The 10844-nt window shown below is 38.2% G+C and overlaps 2 protein-coding genes across 3 annotated transcripts in view; both read right to left on the bottom strand.

Moving 5' to 3' along the window:
- Nucleotides 1-463: 463 nt before the first annotated feature.
- On the bottom strand, nucleotides 464-7183 carry LOC131788985 (uncharacterized). Of its 2 annotated transcripts, XM_066166957.1 has the most exons (5): nucleotides 6981-7183; nucleotides 5341-5645; nucleotides 4847-4961; nucleotides 4536-4664; nucleotides 464-1864 (listed from the first exon to the last, which is right to left on the bottom strand). In XM_066166957.1, exons 1-5 carry the CDS (start codon nucleotides 7081-7083, stop codon nucleotides 1236-1238), a joined length of 1281 nt encoding a protein of 426 aa, XP_066023054.1. In that variant the 5' UTR covers nucleotides 7084-7183; the 3' UTR covers nucleotides 464-1235. The 2 variants fall into 2 exon arrangements, with proteins under 2 accessions (XP_066023054.1, XP_066023055.1); XM_066166958.1 differs by lacking the exon at nucleotides 4536-4664.
- Nucleotides 7184-10351: 3168 nt separating this feature from the next.
- Nucleotides 10352-10844, bottom strand: part of LOC131788981 (uncharacterized) — a 120876-nt gene continuing 120383 nt past the window's right edge. Inside the window, exon 6 of the transcript XR_010717500.1 lies at nucleotides 10352-10555. The gene's annotated coding sequence lies outside the window, so the exon portion shown is untranslated. The remainder of the gene's footprint in view (nucleotides 10556-10844) is intronic.

The raw sequence follows: 10844 nt of genomic DNA, 5'->3' as shown, positions 1-10844 counted from the left end.
GGAGTTTACGGGATTTGACGATATTTGGAAGAGCCATGTCAATTAAAACCTTGGGTATCTCGCAACTTAACTATTCGGCCTCTAATCTAAATGTTCCCAAGGGAATTGTGGAAATTGTAAGAACAAAATATTTTAAGTTCCTCTGGAAAAACAAAAAAAATAAAATCAAAAGATCTGGTCTTTACCAAGATTTAGACAACGGTGGCATACGCATGACCGATTTTGATATTATGTTAAAAGCCCTAAAACTCGCCTAGATCCCGAGACTGTTGCGGATTTCGGACAACAGTAATTCATGTATTATTCTAAAAATTTTTTTCAAGAAAAAGGGAGGGTTAAACTTTCTACTAAGGTGCAACTACGACACGAATTACTTTAAAGATATCCCGCTCTTCTATATTAAGAAGATACTAGAATTCTTTAACGAGTTAAAAACTCTTTACTCGCACGATCAAAAGCAGGAGTTAATATTGTTTAATAACAAAGATATATTGGTTGACGGGAAACCCATCTTCCTTAATGAATGGTTTAAAAAAGATATTCTAACGATTAACGACCTTTTGAGTGAAAGTGGCGATATTTTAACATTCCACGAATTATGTGATAAAATATTCCTGTGAATCCAATTTCTTACGGTATTATCAAGTGGTTAGCGCTATTCTCTAGCCAAAGGCTCCGACACCATCAACAAATCATTCTTTACCCGAAATGATAATTTATTTTCCCTCGACGAATCGACCCAAATTAATCCGTACAAGGCTAAGTCAAAGGAATTGAATTGAATTGAAATCTCTAATCATTATGTGAGGAACCTTGAGGGCAACTTAGCTGCTCTGCTGCCCCATGAACACTTTGTCAAAAACTGCCTCATTTATTGAGGTTCTGCGCCGTGGAATAGTCTACCTGTTAAGCTGCGGCAAGCATAAACTTCATACTTCTTAAATCCAGCTGAAGCAATTTCGTGCGAGAAAATCTACAATCTATCCAATGCAGTGCATTCATAGAAATCAGGAAACTTTTAAGTGTTATTTGTTATTCTTAGGAATGTTAGTATTTGTTGTAGCTACAGTTAAAGATTGTTAACTGGATGTTAACCATTTTATCAATCCTGGTTTGATACGATGGACTAAAAAAATTCATTGTATTTCTTTTTATATCCATTGGGGATATTATGTATCCCAACGTTCATCAGTTTTGCGCAAAAATATCAGCGGAAAAGGAGGAACTTGTAATTCCTAACGCACCCACAAATTCAACGAGTAAGACTGGCCTTTAGCGTTGCTGCTCCCAGCGTCATAACCAAAGTCATCTTCACCTTGACTGCCTCCCGGGAAAACAAAAGAAGCCTCGTTAATTTCTGTGATCCCAATCCCGTGATCAGCGCGTGCACAGCTTTTTCCTCCTCCACCAATCATCATCACCGCGCCATCACCACCTCCCCAGTCACACCAGAAGCCGATCTCGTTGGCGCTTTGGATGTTTCCACTGCAGTGAGCCTTTTGAAACCCGTCTGTTGAATTGTACTGTCCGCCATACTGAACCATACAATTTCCCAGACACTGATCACTGGCCCAAACTGTGCCATTTCTAAAGTCGCCATAACTTGTGATTTTAGATCGAAATGTTTGTCCACCCAAACAGTTACCTGTGGTCTGTAACAGAGGGGTGTGGCTGAGGTCGTCACTGCGCGTGATCTTTATTTCTCTGCCGCTGACCGACCAAAAGGCTGTTGAAATCATATCGTCGTTCTCTGAAGAGTTGTTTGTCGCTCCGATGGCAGTTTGTAGGTCATACCACCACCTACCATCGTCACGCATCCAATTTTTGTCATCGCTGTTTGAGAATCGAGCGATAAGAGTCCAGCCTGCAGTGAAGAAGGATTCTCGTATTATCTGTTTTTTGATAATAGTGCATGGACATTTTAATTTTATGTCTACGTCTTTCTGGCATATGATGGGAATAGTGTAGAGGATAGTTCTATATTCATTTTCTAGCTTGAAACAAACTGTGCAATGATATCACCCTTCTTCTGCTTTTCTTGGTGGTAATAAGAAAAAGAAAAAAATTTCTCGCTGACCATAATGAAAGATATAAGTTCTCAGCAAAACAGTAAAGAAGTAAAGTACTCGTCATTAACAATGCATCCAAGTGTGCGTTCTCAAAGAGCATGTATGTATTTAATGCCTTTCTCATCCTCCCTTCAGCTATGAATCATTTCACCTTCTCTCTGTCACTCTATTTTATTCTTTTTTCCTTTAATCCTCTCCCTTCCTCTCTCTCCCATCCTCCCTCTTTTTCATCCTCTCTTCAGCCACATTTCCCAATCCTCCCCTCCTCCTATCTCTATCCCTGCCTTTTTTCCTCGTTTTGATTCACCCTCTTTTCCAACCCTCTCGTTTTCCCTTCCTTCCTATCTTTCCACTCTTCCCCTTCGATCCTCTTTCCCTCTCTGCCTCTCTCCCTCCCTTCCTTCCTTCCTCCCGCCCCTTCCATCCCTCCCATCCCTACACCATCTGTCCCTCACTTGCTTAGTTATTTCCTTTCTTCCATTTTACTTTCTCTTCCGCTACTCTTTCATTCGTTCATTATCATACTTTTTGTCTCTTTCGTTCATTCTTTCCTTTTTAAGTTTGCTTCAACTAATCCTCTTAGGTCCTACTCCCTCCATCAATTTGGAAAAGGCTCAAGCAGACATGACTGTGGAAGGGGTTGCTGATCTCAGCTTTCTGTGAAAAAGACCCAACAAGAAAGGTAAACAGTCTCTAATCGTATTTATAAAGTTATCCGTCTTTTCCAGTTAATATTTCAGTTCGTCGCTGCGCAGTGTACATAAAATGATTATAAGGAATTTCAGCGCGGTCTCGTACGACCAAAACTAAAGTAATCTCCACGACCAATCACAGCGAAGAAAATCTTCAAAAGCCGATGAGAGCTCAGAGTTAATACACGCTAGGGTCCCAAGACACGGGAAAACGCAAAACGCAAGACGAGATTTGCCTCTAACTTGCGTCTGATCGGTTGGACCAGTCGTAGAGCGAAGTAAAGCAAAACCAATTCAGTGGTGTATTACTTTCGACACTTATTTGAAAGCCGCTCCAAAACTTAGTCATGCAGTCGAAAAAGCTAATGCAATGTTTCAATGTACTCAGTGTCGATTTCAGACTGTCTCTTGTGTTTCAAGAATGTTTTTTAGTCTTTTTTCTTTCTAGATACTAGAGTTGCAACTCAGTTGAAAAAAAATGAGTCTTTATGCTAATACTTCATTTTTAACTAGAGAAATAATCACAGGAACGTCATGTATGCCACTCATTTTATTCCCCGTTCATTCCTCGATTCAGGCTAAGTTGCAAGAGGAAAGGAGAGCTGCTACCCCTGGAATTCTCGCTCGCTTTGAGAAACTTCGTAAGGGACAGTAATGATGGGAAAGGATTCTTTGTTGGTGACAAGGTACGACGTCACACTTTTTAAGTCAGTCTGTCTGTCTGTCTGTCCCTTATTCATTCATCGACTCAGCCCTTCTTTTAGTGGTTAATTTATACGTTCAGTTATAGTTATAAGATTTATTTAAGCAATAATGTTTCCTCTATTTTTGCTACGTTCGTTTTTGTTTGTTTGTTTCCCTTTTTGTGTTCTTTGCGGGGGTAAATCACGCGCACTACGCTCACCGATCTTTCCTTTCACGCAGAAATATGTGGAGTGATCTTACGTGTTCCATCAGAAATATTGAATCCTTGAATAGGTTTAAGTGATTTCTGATCAGACATTTTTATTCGCAAAAGCTTTTTAATATAACATATATATATATATATATATATATATATATATATATATATATTCACCTGTTTTCAAAAACGTTGCAATTTGAAAATATGCAGGAATTACGGATATAAGAGATCCTCGCAGCTAAGAGCACCACTGAACTAGTAGTTGAAAGTAAGACCTGAAAAAAATTTAGGCCCGTACGGGATTTGAACCCATGACCTCTGCGATACCGGTGCAGCGCTCTACCAACAGAGCTAACAAAGCCAACTGGGAGCTGGTCAATATGTTGGGTCCAAATAAACCATCGAAGTGATGAATATTGATTTTAGATATATGAAATTCATATATTTGCACTGCGGTGAAGAGACGGATATAATAGATCCTTGCAGCTGAGAACACTACTGAACTAGTAGTTGAAAGTAAGACCTGAAAAGGGGAGGGGGGGGGGGCACTTTCTCGGTTTTACCACCTGATATCCACAATCGGCCAGAAAGTAGATAATGTTTCTTAGCTGTTGCAAAAGAATAATCCCATGTTTTATAAACCGTGCATTTTCTATTACTTTATCTTCTCCCTCCTTGTCAAATAAATCTTTGAAAGCCTTACACCAGAGGCCAAAAGCTTTCGGTATGAAAATGTTGTTTTTGGTCACTGAGCGCAAGCTTATTTAAAAAAAGATGAAGTTATCAAAACTGGTGGAGAGGAATTAGTTATAGCCTAACTAATAAACTGACTCTAAGTAGTGTGACTAACAAATAACAAACAGGGTTTACCGCTATGTATACATGTTTTTCCATTTCCATAAAATCCACTTTTACAGGAACACTTGTGGGAGCCATAGGTGTTCTGGCAGTTTGCATTAACGTCACAAGGCCAGATGGAAGCACTGCACTCGTCCATATCTGAACATTAAACGAAATTAACTTGGGTCGGAGTGAATTAACGGGAGAATTTGGAAATATTCGATGAGGACAAGAGAGTGGTAAACAGCAAAGCTTTGAGTCATTCTCCGGTAATGGAAGAGAATTACGCCGTCAGTTAAGTTTGAAGCAGTGTTGTAAATGTACACTAAATTATGTCTCACCCGTTTCACAATGTTCCCCTGTGTATCCTTTCGCGCAAACGCACTCGTAACTGTTCTTCTCGTACTGTGCCGCACATTTCCCATTGTTCTGACAAGGCCATTTAAAACATGGAGACTAAAGAAAACATATACCAAAGAGAAAGAAACGAGAAAGATATGGCACCAATCATTTTGTATATAATCATGGACCGTGTTTCCAAATAGTCAGTATCTCTAATGAAACCTTCCCCGCTAATATCAATAATTCTTTGTAAGTCTTCCGCTCAAACAACCCCTCTTCCTATTTCTGCAACTAACCACACTGTCCTCCTTCCACTATAAAGAAACTTCAAAAGAAAAACACATGGCTTAAATGTTACTGTTGTCAGATTGGACCAGTTAGCTTTTAGGCGTATTTTAAAAAAGTTTTAAAAAACCGGCCTTAGCAATTGCAGCAATTCCTCTTCTTTTCCTTTTATAAAAACAGAGTGAACGTTTTTTCGTTTCCAACTTACTGCGATACTATAATGATGGTGACTCTGACAAGGGACAAGCTTGTCTGAGTTGTTGTACAAATCCGATGGAAGTAATTCACACAGAACTTTGCCATTCATATCATGAAATGCAGCCAGGTTAAACGAAAAACACGACGGAAGGTTGACACAAGCAAATCCACACTCGCTGCCCTTTCCAACATAATCCGAGCCAATAGTAGTGATGTTGAGGTAGGAAAACTTGTGTGTCTTAAAGCTGGCATAAGCTATTCCTTCACCCGTGCCTCGACTTAGAGGTTTACCTCGCATATCGACGACTTTTGTTTCTAGAAATGAAGAAGGGAATGATAAATGATAAGTTAAAAGTATTGTACTCATGGACGATATTTAATCAGGAGTCAGTCTAAAACGCTTTACGTAACACGAGAAGCCTGCGCTAGAACAACTAGTATTTTTATTAGTAAATGGAAATAGTTCCTTGTAAGTTCAAGGAGTCCAAACTGCATTTCGAGGACGAAGTTATATGCTATCTTCACCAGGCCACCGAAATCTGATCAGTTCCCCGGCATTTGAATCAAGCAATTTTATAACAAATTGAAAGGAACTTGACAAAGTGTAAAACGATATGGTAAAATTCTAAGGCCTGATTATGAAATGTGTTCGGTAACAGATCACATATCAATTGAAAACTTGCAGTAAATTTATGTAAACCTAGACTGAAATTTGCTTATATCATTTAATTAGCATATACAGGAAGCCTACTCCTGTTTAAAACTTTGAATTATTGATCCGTAAGAAGTATATTGATATTTTTTCCTTTCCCATATTTTTGTAAGATTTCAAATTCAATATCTTATATATAAGACAGCCGAATTACATCACACCAAGCCTGTTTTTCTACGCTATCTTGCATTCGTAAACTGGCAACATCTAACATCAGAGGTGACTTACGAAAGTCAACCGGTTAAAGCTGGCAAGTTTCCATGAAAATATATTTTTTATACTCTTTATGAGAACAATAACAAAGAGAAAATTCAGCAAAGGGATCGATGAAACAAATTTATCGTCATGAATTCTTCAACATTATGACGGCGTGTTCTTAAGATACCCCTCACTTAATTTTCAGTATACGTTGACTTCCTTCAAACTTACTGTCTCTTTTTCGAAACAAAGCAGTTGCAGCACTTTTCAAGAATATGCCACTTTGAAACAGATGCATGAATAATTCAAACCTCATACTCCTCTACTTATTTTCCCTCTCTTTCTTTCTCCTCTCATATCTTACCATTATCCTCAGAAACATTTTTTATATCATTGCTCTTTCCCTAAAGTTCAGTGTCAATCATATTGTAAGGGGACTCAGCAGTATTTTGATCAACAGTGAATGGATGAGTGTCTTAGCAACAAATTCAAATACTTCATCGAAGACACAGGCTTGAACGTTTTTCGCAATCTGGTATTCTCGAGGAAAAAAAAAATGATCTTCATTGCTTTCTGAAGTAGGTGAAAGAGAATGCAATGGTGATACAAAGGAGATGGCAGCTTTCAGCATAACATTACCAAAAATGAACTGAAAGTATAGTTAATCTGAAAGCTTTAAATGCTATTCCAGCAAAAATATCCAGTTTACGATATAGCTAAAAACATAATAATAAGGTCACCTTCGTCTGCAACAGCCCGGCAATGAAACCATGTGAACAAAAGAACAGACGCAAAACTAAAGGAAAGCACCCTGAAAGTGAGGCCTTGTCCTTTCAGATACATCACATAGACTGAAATATGTACAGCGACAGACTATTCGAATACTGCTGACGATTTTAGTATGATGCGCGTCTGGACATCAAGAATTTGGGTCCTAATTCAACGACCACTGCCCTCATTTCTGCGACGCAAAGCAATGAATTTTTAATGTCATTTGGCATTTTTAGCATGATAAATTATTTATAGCGTGATTATCTATGCCTCTCAGGATAGATCAGTTAACAACCCACGCTCACAATTTTGAAAGGTGATTCTTTGGCATATGAGTTTTTTCCCCCGAGAAACATTCAGGCTCAATTCCGAACATATTTCATGTTGATTTTCTGATTTCTCTTCTTCCAAATAACAAGTTCTAGAGGTAGTTAACGCCAAAAACTAGTACATTTACTCGTTGTTTTCTAAAATCATTTTAGAAAACGACGATATTAAACATAATATGTATAATATATTATTAAAACAATGATATTACCCGTTTATAACAATGGAACGAGGCAAGGCATTCTTCTCCTTAAATGAAAATTAAAACAAGCTCATCTATCGGCAGAAAATGCTATAGAGACGTAGCATTGTGCGTTTCGTTGTTAATATCTGATGTTTTATATATGTTATTATAAAACAAACAGATGAGGAGCAGTATTGGACCAGCAGGTATCAATCTAACTTTCACTATGTTTAAAATGCAAATGTTTCCTGTTTTGTTGTCTCTTTATCCTAAAGCTTTGTCGCGTGGACACTCATGTTCTAGTAGTTTTGCATACCGGAACCGAAATTTTTAATTGAAAAGAAATTATTTTCAAAAGCATGAGCCGTTGACATGTCTAAAATGGGAAACTCTTGTTTCAGACGTTGAGAAATTCCTCGCCATGAGGATCCCACTGAATGAACTCTGATACATTGTCTACTACATTCAAACAACCGTTAAAAGAGGTATAAACATCATGATTGTGAAAGCGGAAAATCATTTTAACTAATCCATAAGTTCAAAGCAGTGCGACTTGACTGCAAAGGAAGTCATTTTAGCTAACCTACGAGACGCAAACTCAACATGTACTGACCATTGAAAATGCTCATTGATTAGCCCACGGACGTACAAGGGGGAGGGGGGGGAGTAGGGGATAGGGGGTGCTCCCTTCCGCCCTTGGTTTTTTTTGGCAAATTTATTCAAGAAGATTGTTTATTTTGCTGTGAACTTGGTGAAAATTATATGATAGATATGGGAGAGAAATTTTTTTTAATGACAAGTGAGGTGTGGTTTAAGGGTCGATATAACTATGAAAGAATTAACGGTTTTAATTTTCGAAGTGAAACAGTAAACCCTTAGTCTTATTTTCATTTTCCTGTCAAGTTCGATAACTACTGTTCTTTTGAAAAACCAACAATTATAGTGAAATAAGGAAAGAAAAATCTAAAAAAAGACTGCCACGTCGGATGACGTCACCGAATCCCAACAGCCCAATTTGCATATGTATCATCTGATATTAACCACATCTCGTAGACGGAGGCTATCTATTTAAAGTAAAAACCTTCTGAAATTTTTGCAATGTAAATAAAACACAAGGGAGAGTTCCAAGCAATCCCTCCCTTCCCACCTTGTACTCCAGAGGAGATATAAGTTTTCATGTACGTATGATAATGAAACTTAGATAAAAAGGTGACAAGAAGTGAGCATCATCCTTTTCAACGTTCTTCAGTTCTAAACTGAGCTGGGAAAAGAGAGATCTTATAATTTTTGACGGAGCCATAAGTTCAACGAGTAGGACTGGGATGGACGGGTACTTGACATGGCATCATAACAAAAGTCATATTCAGTTCGACCACCACCTTCAACGAAAAAAGCAGCGGCAGCTTCTGTGATCCCAATCCGATGATCTGCACGTGTCCGCCATATTGAACCGAACAACTTCACAGACACTGATTACTGGCCCAAACCTTGAAATCTCTAAAATCCCCACAATTTGTGATCTTAGATCGGAATGTTTGGCTACCCAAACAGTTACCTGTGGTCCGTAACAGAAGGGTGTGGATGGGGTCGTCATTATGCATGATCTTAAACTCGTTTCCTCTGACCAACCAAAAGGCAAGTGATATCATATCAGCGTTTACTCATGGGTCATTTCTTTTTCCATTGGCAGCTTGTTGGTCATACCACCATCTACTATCGTCGCGCATCCAACTCTTGCCATCGCTGTTTGAGAATCAAGCGATAAGAGTCCATCCCTTAAGCCTTGCCGGGATATCACAATAGACCTAGTAAGACATTGCAAATATATTACAATCCAAAGCAGGGCATTTATTATTTTGGTTATAAGTTGGTGAGGATTTGATAGCATCCCTTGATAGATATGAAGTACTCTAACAGCTTTAAAACCATACGATAAAGAATTCGAATAGTCACCGGGAGGCTTAACTCTTAACTCTCTCACTGGGATAGGAGAGGTGAGAGTGAAAGTTAGAGGGCACCTCGCCACATCAAGAAAAGTTTTTCTCTCACTAAGAGTCTCTCTTTTATTCAAATATGTAATTTTTTAATAGCTATCTCGAATGTATTTCTGACAGGAAACTGTAAATAGGCGCGATCCTTTGAAAAATGCGTGCTTCCTCGCTGGTATGTCCCATGAAATGTGCTCAAGGGAAAATATTTTATAATCTATGAAGTCATTGGTGATGCCAAGATAGCGGCTATTAAGCTTTTTTTTATTTTTTTATTGGAGTTTAGACTGTCAGTAGGGCTGAAAGAAATGTCGAACTACATTTAACTCTTTATTTCGCTAAAAAAAGCTCCCCTCCGGAGGGGAAAAAGGAACGCAAACAGAGAAAAAACAAAAAAGCACAAACAAAAAAGAAAACCAAAAGGAAGCAAAACCAAACAACAAAACAAGCCAAGAACAGAAAAAGGAACAAAAATTGGTTTTTCTTCGAGGTCGTCTCTAAAGCAATAATTTATATTTATTCTGAAAGAGAAATAAGGGGTCTACGCTTACATTATATCGTAAATTGCCAACTAGAAGCTCGAAGCGTCTGGGATGTCTCTCCATATTTTTCTTTAAAACTTCTTCACAAGAAATTTCTGATTCGATTTTGTGAAACAGAATTTATGTTTATTGCGTTAATGCAAAGGTAAGGGACGTTGAATACAACTCACTCTCTTATTATTGATAATGCCTCTATAAAACAGGTTGCATTTATTAGATCTCTGCAGTTAAATGAGAAAGAGAAGTTGTCCTTCATGCATCGGTATCTTTCCGACGAGAATTTGCCCTTACGCTGTAAAGCTTTCATCTTTTCACTACGCCATCGAAAAATTATTATTGTGGTACTGTGGTATTGTTTTGAGGAAATTGAAACAAATGCCTTGCATATTACCTGCAAAAACTTCAAAATTGCGGCCATGGTCTATAATCTCTGATTGGCCCTGCCCCCAGTCTTTGTACGGTTACTTAGCGAAATGAAATCTCTAATCATTCTGTGAGGAACCCTGAGGGCAAATTAGCTGCTGTAGTGTCTCGTGAACATTTTGTCAAAAACTGCCTCATTTTTAGACGTTCAGTGCTGTGGAATAGTCTGCCTGTTAGGCAGCGGCAAGCATAAACTCTCTACTCCTTAAATTCAGCTGCAGCAACTTCGTGGGAGAAAATCTACAATCTCTTTTATTCACGACATTCATGGAAATCAGGGAACTTTTAGATATTAACTGTAATTCTTAGGAATGTTAGCATTTGTTCTAGCTACAGTTTGTTGAAGATTGTGAACTAGATGTTGACTAT

Source organism: Pocillopora verrucosa, chromosome 5, assembly GCF_036669915.1.
Source record: "Pocillopora verrucosa isolate sample1 chromosome 5, ASM3666991v2, whole genome shotgun sequence".
NCBI classification, from domain to species: Eukaryota; Metazoa; Cnidaria; class Anthozoa; order Scleractinia; family Pocilloporidae; genus Pocillopora; species Pocillopora verrucosa.
This window is presented reverse-complemented; position numbering and strand designations above follow the sequence as displayed.

Excerpts from the sequence above, each read along its gene's own strand:
- LOC131788985 (XM_066166957.1), bottom strand. The coding sequence starts at position 7,083 with ATGTATCTGAAAGGACAAGGCCTCACTTTCAGGGTGCTTTCCTTTAGT. Across the intron at positions 5,646-6,980 it reads CCGGGCTGTTGCAGACGAAG|AAACAAAAGTCGTCGATATG; the intron begins GTGACCTTATTA and ends CTTCATTTCTAG. Across the intron at positions 1,865-4,535 it reads AAAAACATGTATACATAGCG|GCTGGACTCTTATCGCTCGA; the intron begins GTAAACCCTGTT and ends TCTTCACTGCAG.